Source organism: Salvelinus fontinalis, chromosome 4 (genome assembly GCF_029448725.1).
Source record: "Salvelinus fontinalis isolate EN_2023a chromosome 4, ASM2944872v1, whole genome shotgun sequence".
Classification (NCBI taxonomy): domain Eukaryota; kingdom Metazoa; phylum Chordata; class Actinopteri; order Salmoniformes; family Salmonidae; genus Salvelinus; species Salvelinus fontinalis.
The window spans coordinates 55355541-55371031 of NC_074668.1; the positions used below are offsets into that span (position 1 = coordinate 55355541).

A 15491-nucleotide genomic window follows, 5' to 3' on the forward strand; every position below is an offset into this window, starting at 1 on the left:
CCCTTGTATTAGAATGTTTCTCTAGCTTTATCTGTATTTTGGTCTTGTAAGTCTTTCTAAAATGTATTAAGACACTGGGTACATACGACATCTGGCTTAAACCACCGGGTTAAACCTTATGAAACTTCTTTGGGCATGCGCAGTTTTATTTCTGTTAACAGGATGTGATCGAATATCTTCAGTACCTTGCTCATCATTCCACGCACATGCATGCTTTCATGACCTAATTGTTTGCGTCGATAACAACTGGCCTGGTGGCTCACTGTGGGAAGGGTGTCTAATGGCTGCAGAATATTTTCGCAGCTTGAATCTCAAATTAGTTTTTTTAACTTTCTGATGTATACGGAACAAAAATAAATGCAATATGCAACAATTTCAAATATTTTACTGAGTTACAATTCATATTCATCGTTCTGCCCCTGAACAAGACAGTTACCCACTGTTCCTAGGCCATCATTGAAAATAAGAATTTGTTCTTAATTGACTTGCCTAGTTAAAGGTAAAATTTATAAAATAAGGAAATCAGTCTATTGAAACAATACATTTATTAGGACCTAATCTATTGATTGCTCATGACTGGAAATAATTATGCATCTGGTCACAGTATATATTAAAAATAAAATAAAAATGTGCCTCGGGATCTCATGTGCATTCAAATTTCCATGGATAAAAAATGCAATTGTGTTCGTAGTTTATGCGCTGACAGACATGGCAGCTTTGCTTCTAGCTTCTAAGCAGTACCGTAATTTCTGGACTATTAAGCGCACCTGAATATAAGCCGCACCAACTGAAAAAAAAAAAAAAAAAAAAGATATGTATTTTGTACATAAATAAGCCGCACATGTCTATAAGCCGCAGGTGCCTACCGGGCCCTCATGCTGTCCAACACGAGCAATGCCTTGTTCTTGTGAAAGAATCCTCCCGGTCGCTTGCCGTAACAGTCCGTATGCCATTCATGCATTAGGCCTTCCGTCATCCAACCTTTCTTGTTGACTTTCACAACAATTCCTCTTGGGAATTTTTCTTTTGGCATCGTCATGCGTTTGAAAATCAACATCGGTGGAAGCTTTTCTCCCGATGCCGTGCAGCTTTGAACACAAGTAAAGTGCTTTTTTTCATGCCCAGTTTTCAGCGTGACGGATGATTCGCCTTTCCTGTTGACAGTCCGAGTGAGAGGCAGGTCAAACGTCAGAGGAACCTCCATATTTATGATGACGTGCGGGCCGATGGAATGCTCCACTATCTTTGCATCAGTGAATTTGCATAAGTTTGAAACTTTTTCCTCGTAGTCTGGAGGGAGCTGCTGACACACTCGTCTGTACCCTGATGGACAGGCCTTTACGTCTCAAATCTTAGACACCACGATGGTCCACCTCTAAAATCCTCAAACTTCATTGCGGTGGCGATTTTGTTTTGGCTTTCAGTCGGATCTGCACAGTTGAAACACCTCGGCCGTCTGCTCTCTGTGTGTTGACCCAGTCTTCAAGCTCATTTTCTAGTTCGGGCCATCTGCTTTTCTTCCCTCTGAAAGCGTTTGTTGTCTTTTTGCACTGAATCAGTTCCTCACGCTGCTGTTTCCATCGTCTTATCATCGACTCATTAAGGCCAAGCTCCCGTGCAGCAGCTCTATTTTCTTTTCCAACAGCCAGATCGATCGCCTTCAACTTGAAAGCTGCATCATATGCATTTCTCCGTGTCTTTGCCATGATGAGGGTGACAAAATGACTACCGTAATCAGAATGATGGGAAGTTTGAGCGCGCTCGATTTACGTCACATTGTGACGGTGCTCAGTTTTTTGGCGGCATGAATCTTGTGAAAGCGGGAAAAATCCATAAATTAGCCGCGTCATTGTATAAACCGCGAGGTTCAAAGCGGGTGAAAAAGTAGCAGCTTATAGTCCGGAAATTACGGTATTTTGTTTGTTTTATTATATTACTAGCCCAGCAAATATTTTGTTATTAAATACAGACGGAAAGATCTTTTGGAGATCAGAGCGGTGGTAACTCACCAGCATTACGAGCAGGAATATGACTTTCCTAAATTGGATCCTTTATTCGTACCCCCCGAGACAATTGAAATTATACCAGAGGCTGCTCCAAGATGCCATCTGTGGAGAAGAGGTATTCGGAGTGGATTTCTAGTCTGACTCGAGGCATGCACACATCCACCGCTTCCGAGTATATTACTCACTAAAGTTCAGTCTCTGCACAATAAAGTAGATGAGTTAAGGGCGAGGATCTCCTTTCAGAGAGACATCAGGGATTGTAACATACTCTGTTTCACTGAAACATGGCTCTCTCGGGATATACTCTCCACGTCCATACAGCCAGCTGAGTTCTCAGTACATCGCGCAGACAGGAAAAATAAAATCTCCAGGAAGAAGAAACACGGTGGTGTATGTTTAATGATTAACTACTCATGGTGTGAATGTGATAACATACAGAAACTCAGGTCATTTTGTTCACCCAACTAGAATACCTCACAATCAAATGCTGACCGTAATACCTCCCAATTGAATGCTCTTCGGTTATAGTCAGCCGTGTATATTTCCTCAAGCCGATACCACGACGGCCCTCAAGGAACTACACTGTACTGAAACCACATAACCTGAGGCCGCATTCATTGTAGCTGGGGATTTTAAACAAAGCAAATTTGCGGGAAGCGCTATCCAAGTTCTACCAACACATTGACTGTAGTACTTGCTCCGGGTTGACCTACAAGGCCCTCCTCTGTTCATCCTTTGGCAAATAAGATCACTGTTCTATTTTGCTGCTGCCATTCTATAGGCAGAAACTCAAAAAGGAAGTACTCGTGCTAAGGTCTATTAAACGCTGGCTTGACCAATTGGAATCCATGCCTAATTTGATTACTTGGACTGGGTTACGTTCCGAGTGTCGTCTGAGAATAACGAGAATAACATTGACGTTTACACGGACATGGTGATTGAGTTTATCAGGAAGTCTATAGGTGGTGATGTTCCCACTGTGGCTAACACCTACCCAAATCAGAAAATGTGGATTAGATGGTGGCATTCGCGCAAAACTGACAGTGTGAACCACCACATTTAACCATGGCAAGGTGACTGGGAATATGGTTCAATAGTGTGTTTTTCCCTCCGTAAGGCAATCGCAAGCAAAATGTCAGTACAGAGACGGAGTCCAAATTCAGCGCCTCAGACACGAGACAGACTACAAAGGGAAAACCAGCCACGTCGCGGACACTGTTTTGCTCCCGGACAAGCTGAACACCTTCCTCCGCTTTAAGGATAACACAGTGGCCCGTATTCTGTGGTTCTTTGTGGCTGACGTGAGTAAGACATGTCCTCAGAGCATGGGCAGACAAGCCTGCTGGAGTGTTCACAGATATATTCAATCTCTCCCTATCCCAGTCTGCTATCACCACTTGCTTCAAGATGTTCACCATTGTTCCTGTACCCAAGAAAGCAAAGGTAACTGAACTTACTATCGCCCCGTAGCACTTTTGTCATCAGGAAGTGCTTTGAGAGGCATTTCACCTGACACACTTCAGTTTGCATACCGCCCCAATAGATTCACAGACGATGCAATTGCCATTGCACTGCACACTGCCCGATCCCATCTGGACAAGAGGAATACCTATCGAAGATTGCTGTTCATTGACTATAGCTCAGTCTTAACCATTAATACACTCCAAGGCTTATTAAGCTCGGGGCCCTGGGTGCTTAACCCTGCCCTGTGCAACTGGGTCCTGGACTTCTCGACGGGGCAGCCCCCAAGTAGTGAAGGTAGGGAAAAAACACCACCAGTTCGCTGATCCTCAACACAGGGTCCCCACAAGGGTGTGTGTTCAGCCCCCTCCTTTACTCCCTGTTCACCCATGATTGCATAGCCATGCACGCCTCCATCTTGCTTGCTCGCTTGCTAACGTTGTGTATGATCTGTGTAGTAATATTCTAATCAGAAATCCATTTGCTTTGCTAATTATAGCCTAATGTTAGCTGGCTAACAATGAATCTAGTTTGTTAGCTGTAGTATGAATCTGAAGGTAGCTAAAGCTATGACAGTTTGTATTTATAGTATATGAGTTGGGATTATGCCAGTTCATTGTTTACATGTCTAAACAAAAGACTCCACTTTGGCCGGATTATTACATGACCCATCAAATTAGCTACGTGTGTCGGGGGTGATTACGACTTTCTATTTCATGAACATGTGTTCATGTCTAGACAATAGTGACCCATCCACTTAGCTAGATGTGGTTATAGCATTTCCTTGCCATCACCCATCAGTTTAGACAAGTGTGTTGGTAAGCGTCGTCTAATAATTATAAAATATTTATGAAACCACTTCACTGTATTGTTTACAACTTCTGTATCCTGTGCATGTGACAACCTTGGTATAGCAAATTCAAGGGCCATTTTCTGAAAAGTGGGGTTACCAAGTGTATCAACATTCAAAGCAGAATTACTTTCCTATTGTTCCTCAACTGCAGTGTATGATATACCAGCTCTACTTTTCTCCAATATTTAAATAAAAAAATCACTTTCTAATTTTGCTACATATTGTCACATACACTACGTGGTCAAAAGTATATGGACACCTGCTTGTTGACCATCTCATTCCAAAATCATGTGTAATAATATGGAGTTGGTCCCCCCCCCCTTTGCTGCTGTAACAGCCTCCACTCTTCTAGGAAGGCTTTACACTAAATGTTGGAACATTGTTGCGGGGACTTGCTTTCATTCAGCTACAAGAGCATTAGTGAGGTTGGGCGATTAGGCCTGGCTCGCAGTCGTCGTTGTAATTCATCCCAAAGCTGTTCGATGGGGTTGAGGTCAGAGCTCTGTGTAGGCCAGTGAAGTTCTTCCACACCGATCTCAACAAACCATTTCTGTAAGTACCTTGCATTGTGGCATTGTCATGCTGAAACAGGAAAGGGCCTTCACCAAACTGTTGCCACCAAGTTGGAAGCACAGAATCGTCTAGAATGTCATTGCATGCGGTAGCTTTAAGATTTCCCTTCACTGGAACTAAGGGGCCTAGGCTGAACCATGAAAACAGGCCCAGACATTATTCCTTCTCCACCGAACTTTACAGTTGGCACTATGCATTCGAAGGTAGCGATTTTCTGGCATCCACCAACCCCAGATTTGTCTGTCGGACTGCCAGATGGTTGTTCATCACTCCAGAGTACGCGCTTCCACTGCTCCAGAGTCCAATGGTGGCTAGCTTTACACCACTCCAGCCGACGAAGATTGTGATCTTAGGCTTGTGCGGTTGCTTGGCCATGGAAACCCATTTCATGAAGCTCCTGACAAACAGTTTGTGTGCTGAAGTTGCTTCCAGAGGCAGATTGGAACTCAGTCTGTCCTCGGTTGCGACACTGACTACTATCTAAGTGCTTCAGCACTCTGTGGTCCCGTTCTGTAAACTTGTGTGGCCTACCACTTCGCGGCTGAGCCGTTGTTGCTTCTATATGTTTCCACTCCACAAAAACCACTATCGATCATGATCTGCTGCTGGAAAAACATATGGCTTTGCATCCCCTGCTATATTGTGGATAAGGAGTTAACTGTTTAACTGAGCAGAGGGTGTTCTTTAATGGAAGCCTCCAACATAATCCAGGTAGAATCAGGAATTCTCTAGGGCAGCTGTCTAGGCCCATTGAAAAAGTAATCTTTACTAGCAATTTGCCGCTGGCTTTGAGTAAAGCGAGTTTCTAGTTATGCGGATGACTCAACACTGCACTTCAGGTACTACAGCGACTGAAATGACTGCAACACCTAACAAAGAGCTGCAGTTTCAGAATGGGTGGGACGTTTGTCCTAAATATTACAAAAACTATTGTATTTGGGACAAATCATTCAACAAACCCTAAATCTTGTAATAAATCATTTGGAAATTGAGATGACTAAATTGCTTGGAGTAACCCTGGATTGTAAACTGTCATGGTCAAAACCTATTGATTCAACAGTAGCTAAGAAGTCTGTACATAATAAAGCGCTGCACTAACTTAACAGCACTATCAACAAGGCAGGTCCTACAGGCTCTAGTTTTGGCACCTGGACTACAGTTCAGTTGTGTGATCAGGTGCCACAACGAGGGACTTAGAAAAATTGCAATTGTCAATGTTGGAGGGCACCGTATATTACAAACGCAGTACCAGTTAAAAGTTTGGACACCTACTCAATCAAGGGTTTGTCTTTTATTTTTACTATTTTCTATAATATGAACACATCAAAACTATAAAATAACACATGGAATCATGTAGTAACCAATAGTGGTAAACCCAAAATATATTTATCATTCTTCAAAGTAGCCACCCTTTGCCTTGACAGCTTTGCATACTCTTGGAATTCTCAAACCAGCTTCATGAGGAATGCTTTTACAACAGTCTTGAAGGAGTTCCCACATATGCTGTGCACTTGGCTGCTTTTTGTTAACTGCGGTCCAACTCATCCCAAACCATTTCAATTGGGTTGAGGTAGGGTGATTGTGGAGGTCAGGTCATCTGATGCATCACTCTTGGTCAAATTGCCTTTACACAGCCTGGAGGTGTGTGTTGGGCAATTGTCCTGTTGAAAAAGAAATGATAGTCCCACTAAGCGTAAACCAGATGGGATGGAGTATCGCTGCAGAATGCTGTGGTAGCCATGCTGGTTAAGTGTGCCTTGAATTCTAAATAAATCAATGTCACCAACAAAGAACCATCTCACCACCTCCATGCTTCACGGTGGGAACCACGCATGCGGAGATCGTCCGTTCACCTACTCTGTCTCACAAAGACACAGCGGTTGGAACCAAAAATCTCATTTGTACTCATCAGAACAAAGGACAGATTTCCATTGCTTATGTTTCTTGGCCCAAGCAAGTCTTCTTCTTATTGGTGTCTTTTAGTAGTGCTTTCTTTTCAGCAATTTGACCATGAAGGCCTGATTTCACACAGGTTCCTCTGAACAGTTGATGTCTGTTATTTCAACTCTGAATTATTTATTTGTGCTGCAATTTCTGAGGCTGGTAACTCCTAATGAATTTATCCTCTCCAGCTGCGGTAACTCTGGGGTTTCCTTTCCTGCAGCGGTCCTCATGAGAGCCAGTTTCATCATAGAGCATGATGGTTTATTCGACTGCACTTGAAGAAACTTTAAAAGTTCTCAACGTTCCTATTGACTGACCTCGTCTTAAAGTAATAATGGACTGTCGTTTTCTCTTTGCTTATTTGAGCGCTTCTTGCCAAAACATGGACTTGGTCTTTAACCAAATAGGGCTATATTCTGTATACCACCCCTATTTTGTCACAACCCAACTGGTTGGCTCAAATGCATTAAGAATGAAAGAAATGACACAAATTAACTTTTAAGAAGTTAATATGCATTGTTATGATTTAAAATACAAACATTTTTTACAGTTTCTGACTTCACTATACAAGTAACTCAAATGCTACTCAGTTTGCTGCACGGACATAACAAATAGTTTCATTGGTGGAGTTTAAACACCTGATCGATGTATGTATCAGAGTGTAATTGTCTTTACGACAGCTGTTTTTAGTCAAGACTTGTGTTTTTAACGTAATATGTAATTGTTGTACTGTGTTTATAGTGTTTTGTCTGAAACGTTGTTCCCTCTGCTGCTATTGGACCAGGTCTCTCTTGGGAAAAAGTGCATTAAAAAAAGTAAGGCACACTTGTTAATTGAAATTTATTCCAGGCGACTACCTCATGCAGCTGGTTGAGAGAATGCCAATAGTGTGCAAAGCTGTCATCAAGGCAAAGGTTGGCTACTACTGAAGAATCTACATGATTCCATGTGTGTTATTTCATAGTGTTGATGTCTTCACTATTCTACAATGTAGAAAATAGTAAAAAATAATAATAAAAACAAAACTTGCATGGGTGTCAACTTTTGACTGGTACTGTATATTAAAATGTTTAATATGCGTTAAGATTTACTTCGTCATGTATGCGTTATTTGAGGACCAGCAGTAGGACGTTTTTTCCCCAAAAAAGTTTGTCAGGTGTGGGGATCAATCCCATACTTGATGTATCTAAATATTTACGATGCATGGTGAAATATAAATGTATTTTCACTTTGTATAATCATCCTATGTCTTTTTCTGTAAAATTACACTGCTGTGATTGTAACTGGAAAAACTTGGCATTTTGTTACGGATGCAAAGACGTGCCTTGAATTTTGTTAAGGATGCATGCAAATACATTTGTTCAGCCCTCATTTTCAGACCTGTGTAAACAAGCTACATTTTGAATATGGAGGTTTAGCTATCTCTGTTGTGGATGTATATTAAGGATTGGTTGGTGCACTTTCTCCCCAGAAATGTGCACGTGCGACTCGTAGTAGCAAGGCTGCTACTTGTTTTCCTATGGGATAAGCTCACAGTTGCTGCAGATCTTTACAAAAGGTATAAGCAGAGGGTTTACCCGGAGTTTGAAACTAGGGTCTCACCTTGATTTCAGTAAGTTGTTTCCATTTCTGCCATTGTCTTGTTTAGTAGACCTATGTTAATTGAGCAGTTATTGTTCTGTTCTCTTGCTATAGCTGTATCCAGATTGTCATACCTTCTTACAGATGTTTTCTTACTGGGATTTTCGGTATACTAGCACTGGTGTTTTCAAAGCTAACAAGTACATGTAGAATGCTAATGACGGCATTGCGAACATTTTATACAGTTTCTGACTTAACTATACAAGTAACTCAAATGCTACTCCGTTTGCTGCACGGACATAACAAATAGCCAGCAAGGCTATTGATCCTGGAAGGGATTCTCTGCTGTCACCAAGCGACTGCTTCATTTTGGAAGAAGCTAACCACTTAGCTAGATAGCTAACTAGGTACTAAATTAGTGTCTTGTACCTCTCTGGGGGGACACCCATGTGTCTTAAACAGGGATTTTTTTTGTCAAATACTATTAAATTACTTTAAATGCCTTAACCTACCCCATGACTACATACCACAATGTTCATGTTCAAAGGAAACGTTAGCTCATTTTATTATGAAGATGTTGTTCTCTATCAATCTAACTCCCTGGAATTATGTCTCTCCCGTCCTCAGAGTGCTTGGAGGAGCTGGGTTGTCTTATTGGATTTTACGGCATGTCTGTCTGCCAGCCGACTGCCGCCAAGTCCCTGAAAGAGATTGCTGTACACATTGGAGACCGAGACACGTCCGTCCGCAACACAGCCCTCAACACCGTGGTGACGGTCTACAACGTCTGCGGCGAGCAAGTCTACAAACTCATCGGCCATGTAGGTTTCACTCTTTAACGCGTTATGTGGGTGTAGTTTATCTAGGGACGTGAGACAACACAAACATACACATTATCACTTTCAGCAACAGATCACGTCTATAAACGGCATAAGAACTGCGCTAGTTTTGTATGTACACGGGCCATCTGACCCGCCATCCACCATCGGGTAGACTTGTCATGTTCAAGCAATGGTGTTAAAGATGAGGCCCGCGGCCACAAGTCGTCTCAATGCAGCACGTTGGTGGTTTGAGTAAAATAAACATATATAAATGTATATTCATTATCATTTCTACGTGGTCTATTTTCTGTCCTTCTTGCTAACAATTGTTTTAACCCATATTACTAGCCTGTTCAACCTCTCTTTCATATCATCTGAGATTCCCAAAGATTGGAAAGCTGCTGCGGTCATCCCCCTCTTCAAAGGGGGTGACACTCTAGACCTAAACTGCAACAGACCTATTTATCCTACCCTGTCTTTCTAAGGTCTTTGAAAGCCAAATTAACAAACAGATCACCGGCCATTTCAAATCCCACTGTACGTTCTCCGCTATGCAATCTGGTTTCAGAGCTGGTCATGGGTGTACCTCAGCCACGCTCAAGGTCTTAAACGACATCATAACCGCCATCGATAAGAGACATTACTGCCCAGCCGTATTCATCGACCTGGCCAAGGCTTTCAACTCAATCACCACATTCTTATTGGCAGACTCGACAGCCTTGGTTTCTCAAATGATTGTCTTGCCTGGTTCACCAACTACTTCTCTGACAGAGATCAGTGTGTCAAATTGGAGGGCCTGTTGTCCGGACCTCTGGCAGTCTCTATGGGGGTGCCACAGGGTTCAACCCTCGGGCCGACTTTTTTTCTCTGTATACATCAATGATATTGCTCTTGCTGCTGGTGATTCTCTGATCCACCTCTACGCAGACGACACCGTTCTGTATACTTCTGGTCCCTCTTTGGACACTGTTAACTAACCTCCAGACGAGCTTCAATGCCATACAACTCTCCTTCCAAGCCTCCAACTGCTCTTAAACGCAAGTAAAACTAAATGCATGCTATTCAACCGATCACTGCCAGCACCTGCTCGCCCGTCCAGCATCACTACTCTGGACGGTTCTGACCTAGAATACGTGGACAACTACAAATACCTAAGTGTCTGGTTAGACTGTAAACTCTACTTCCAGACTCACATTAAGCATCTCCAATCCAAAATTAAATCTAGAATCGGCTTCCTATATTGCAACAAAGCATCCTTCACTCATGCTGCCAAACTTACCCTCGTAAAACTGACCATCCTACCAATCCTCGACTTCGGTGATGTCATTTACAAAATAGCCTCCAACACTCTACTTAACAAATTGGTCTATCACAGTGCCATCCGTTTTGTTACCAAAGCCCCATACACTACCCACCATTGCGACCTGCACGCTCTCGTTGGTTGACCCTTGCTTCATACTCGTCGCAAAACCCGCTGGCTCCAGGTTATCTACAAGTCTCTGCTAGGTAAAGCCCCGCCATATCTCAGCTCACTGGTCACCATAGCAGCACCCACTCGTAGCACGCGCTCCAGCAGGTAGATCTCACTGGTCACCCCCAAAGCCAATTCCGCCTTTGGTCGTCTTTCCTTCCAGTTCTCTGCTGCTAATGACTGGAACGAACTGCAAAAATCTCTGAAGCTGGAAACACTTATCTCCCTCACTAGCTTTAAGCACCAGCTGTCAGAGCAGCTCACAGATTAATGCACCTGTACATAGTCAATCTATAATTTAGCCCAAACAACTACCTCTTCCCCTACTTTTATTTATTTTTTTAGCTCCTTTGCACCCCATTATTTCTACTTTAAACATTCTTCCACTGCAAATCTACCATTCTAGTGTTTTACTTGTTATATTGTATTTACCTCGACACCATGGCCTTTTTTTGCCTTTACCTCCCTTATCTCACCTCACTTGCTCACATTGTATATAGACTTATTTTTCTACTGTATTGACTGTTTTGTTTATTCCATGTATAACTCTTTTGTATTTGTCAACTGATTTGCTTTATCTTGGCCAGGTCGCAGTTGCAAATGAGAACTTGTTCTCAACTAGCCTACCTAACTAGCCTACCTGGTTAAATAAAATAAAAAAAACAATCACCAAAATGAAAGCTAGACAGTCAGGGAGCATAAAATTCCAAGAACGATGGATAGAGGAGTATTTTTTGCAACTTGACAGTGAGGAAATATAAGCAATTTTGAGGTCCTTTCTTTGACAATAACAGCACTCCTCCAGCCTGACTTAACTGTCTCTCTCTTGTATGTTTAGAGAAGCTGTTGCTCATGTGCTAACAAATACATGCAAACATTGTTCACGCTGTCCATTTTATGTTCTTGTGTTTATATTTTGTATTCCGATAACTGCTTGCTCTTTAAATTAGGGGTGTGAATGTCAATGAAATAGGGATCCTTAATGTGAAGGAAATTCCCTAAAGCAAAATAATATACAGTTGAAGTTGGAAGTTTACATACACTGAGGTTGAAGTCATTAACTTGTTTTTCAACCACTCCACAAATGTCTTGTTAACAAACTATAGTTTTGGCAAGTCGGTTAGAACATCTACTTTGGATGACAAGTCATTTTTCCAACAATAGTTAGATTATTTCACTTATAATTCACTATCACAATTCCAGTGGGACAGAAGTTTACATATACACTAAGTTGACTGTGCCTTTAAACAGCTTGGGAAATTCCAGAAAATTATGTCATGGCTTTAGAAGTTTCTGATAGGCTAATTGACATCATTTAAGTCAATTGGAGGTGTACCTGTGGGTGTATGTCAAGGCCTACCTTCAAACTCAGTGCCTCTTTGCTTGACATCAGGGGAAAACCAAAAGAAATCAGCCAAGACCTCAGAAAAATAATTGTAGACCTCCAAGTCTGGTTCATCCTTGGGAGCAATTTCCAAAAGCCTGAAGGTACCACATTGATCTGTACAAACAATAGTACGCAAGTATAAACACCATGGGACCACACAGCTGTCATACCACTCAGGATGGAGACGCGTTCTGTCTCTCGAGATGAACGTACCTTGGTGCGAAAAGTGCAAATCAATCCCAGAACAACAGCAAAGGACCTTGTGATGATGCTGTAGGAAACGGGTACAAAAGTATCTAGATCCACAGTAAAACGAGTCCTATATCGAAATAACCTGAAAGGCCGCTCAGCAAGGAAGAAGCCACTGCTCCAAAACCGCCATAAAAGCCAGACTACGGTTTGCAACTGCACATGGTGACGAAGATCGTACTTTTTGGAGAAATGTCCTCTGGTCTGATGAAACAAAAATATAACTGTTTGGCCATAATGACCATTATGTTTGGAGGAAAAAGGGGGAGGCTTGCAAGCCGAAGAACACCATCCCAACCGTGAAGCGTGGGGGTGCGTTGCTGCAGGAGGGACTGGTGCACTTCACAAAATAGATGGCATCATGGCAGGAAAATGATGTGGATATATTGAAGCAACATCTCAAGACATCAGTCAGGAAGTGACAATGACCCCAAGCATACTTCCAAGTTGTGGCAAAATGGCTTAATGGCAACAAAGTCAAGGTATTAGTGGCCATCACAAACCTCAATCCCATAAACTTTGTGGGCAGAACTGAAAAAGCATGTGTGAGCATGGAGGCCTACAAACCTGACTCAGTTAAACCAGCTCTGTCAGGAGGAATGGGCCAAAATTCACCCAATTTATTGTGGGGAGCTTGTGGAAGGCTACCCAAAACGTTTGACCCAAGTTAAACAATTTAAAGGCAATGCTACCAAATACTAATTGAGTGTATGTAAACTTCTGACCCACTGGGAATGTGATGAAAGAAAAAAAAGCTGAAATAAATAACTTGCTCTACTATTATTCTGACATTTCACATTCTTAAAATAAAGTGGTGATCCTAACTAACCTAAGACAGGGAATTTTTACATGGAGTAAATGTCAGGAATTGTGAAACCTGAGTTTAAATGTATTTGGCTAAGGTGTATGAACTTCTGACTTCAACTGTATATGTTAGAAAATTCTGTTAAATATTTGTGCAGCTGGGCTTGCCTGTGCTTTCTCTTTATGTGTTCGGTCAGTTTACATGCAACAATCTTAGCCTATTCATTGATAAGCCTTCCTTTACTGAAGTTGCGGCACATTCCAAGCCAAGAAGTTGTTAATACAGCATTCAATTGCGAGATACAGCTTTTGATTGTTCTATAAAAGGGCCTAGTGCACGCTTCTGCCTGGTGGCTGAACTGCCTCCACTGTGCCCCGGCCCTCGATAGCTCGCTATGAAAGATGCAAGTGTTCTGTGTTGGAAGTACTAATCATTTTTCTCTTGTTCCAAAAATACTGAGTCTTAGGAGTTGATTCCTAGCAGCTGTTTTCTTTATACTAAATGTTTTGTTAAGTCACAGTATTTCACATACTTTAAAGTACTTTCTTAGGAGAGAGTGGTCTGTGCGCAAGCCGCTTGATTATTTGATTGACAATTCTGGTCGCCTAGTGATGGACGTTAATGTCGCTTCTGAAGCGGGACTTTGTCGTCATTTAAAAAAAGAAAAGAAAAAAAATGACTGCGGTAGATAACTTAATTGCCTAGCCCTGGTGGTCATATACGAAATGGGACCATTCTGCATTGTGAATTGACATGGAATTTTTTTGCGGTTTAAACCTCACGCAAAGTTGTCCATTTGTCACATCACTAATTCAAATTATGTGCATACAAGTGTTGGTGTCATTATATCCTAGTAAGTGTTTCTGAGGGGATAGGTTGGTGCAGGGCTCTGCACGGATTTGTCAATGTTTCTGCGCAGTCCAACTGCTGTGTAGCTATTGTCGATCAGTCCGACTGTGCTTCGTCCTCTTTAGCTGTCGGAGAAGGACATGAGCATGTTGGAGGAGAGGATCAAACGCTCAGCGAAGACCCCAGCCTCCACAGCCCCTACCCACAAACAGGGGGAGGAGAAGGCTCTGCCCACTCACCCCAATGCCAGCCTCCAACAGAAGCCCTCCAACAGAGCGCAACCCCCTATAAAACTCAGGTATGCAACCTTCCCCTCAATTAATCTGTACCGAGAATACATTACTTGTATCTCGAACTGTATTCTCTTCACCCACCTTTTCACTTATGTTTTCTACTACCTTATTTGACTTTGTTCCTTTGACATTGAAAAATGTTCACAGAAAGATGAAAGCTTTGACTTGGTTAATTTAAGTAATACTGGCAGACATGATTTCAAATGTTTTGCTTTTTTTTGTCTGCCCTTATGTTCTCCTCCCCCCTTCCAGTCAGATCCGTCTGAATGCTCTGGTCCAGTCCCAGCAGGCTGAGCCCTCCCATGTTTGCCCTGTTGGGGAGTTCCACCTGGACCTGGATCTGCTGGAGCAGCTGGAGAGTGACCAAACTTCTGTTGTGCTGCCTGATCTGGTTAAACACAAACTAGGGGACTTGCTAGACCCTGTTATCATCCCAGAGCCCAAGTAAGAGTTTACTACACACCCCTTTGTCAGTAAGCTGCCTGACCTGGTGCAACAAACACACAGGTACACTATATATACAAAAGTATGTTGACATCCCTTTAAATGAGTGGATTAAGCTTTCAGCCTGTGCCCAACCTCACTAATGCTCCTGTGGCTGAATGTAAGCAAGTCCCAGCAGAAATGTTCCAACATCTAGTGGAAAGCCTTCCCAGAAGGGAAGGAGGAGGCTATTATAGCAGCAAAGAGGGGACCAACTCCATATTAATGCCGATGATTTTGGAATGAAATGTTAAACGAGCAGGTGTCCACATACATTACCAAAATTACATTATCAAAAGTATCTCATAAACCAAGTCTGAGTTGACAAACGCTGCAACTCAGCAAGCAACTCTTGCCCAAGTAAGTTACATACGCACTCACCCATTCACCCACTGCATGTCAGAGCCCAAGCACTGCACTACACTTGTCGTCCTGTGCCTCTGTGACGGTGTCTTTCCTCCACAGGCTTCGCCCAGTTCCCACCCACTTTGATGAGCTGCATGCATGCCCCTCCTCCACCATCAACCTGGTTATCTCCCAGGTGGCCTCTGGTGATATTAACACTAGCATGCAGGCCCTTGCACAGGTACACACACAATCTTTCTGCTACAACTCTAATGTCCAACTCCAAAGGTTTAGTTTTTTTGTGTACACAGATGTGCTATTGTGCGTGTGTGTGTGCCTAGATACGGATATACACACTTGAATGCACCCA

At 42.5% G+C, this 15491-nt stretch overlaps 1 protein-coding gene across 2 annotated transcripts in view; it reads left to right on the forward strand.

Annotated features, from left to right (window-relative positions):
• Positions 1–15491, forward strand: part of LOC129854016 (cytoskeleton-associated protein 5-like) — a 90172-nt gene that overhangs the window by 56878 nt on the left and 17803 nt on the right. For both annotated transcript variants that reach the window (XM_055920613.1, XM_055920614.1), the window contains exons 31-34: positions 9046–9239; positions 14126–14298; positions 14546–14737; positions 15242–15362. In XM_055920613.1, the coding sequence (XP_055776588.1) occupies positions 9046–9239; positions 14126–14298; positions 14546–14737; positions 15242–15362 (680 nt within the window). The remainder of the gene's footprint in view (positions 1–9045; positions 9240–14125; positions 14299–14545; positions 14738–15241; positions 15363–15491) is intronic.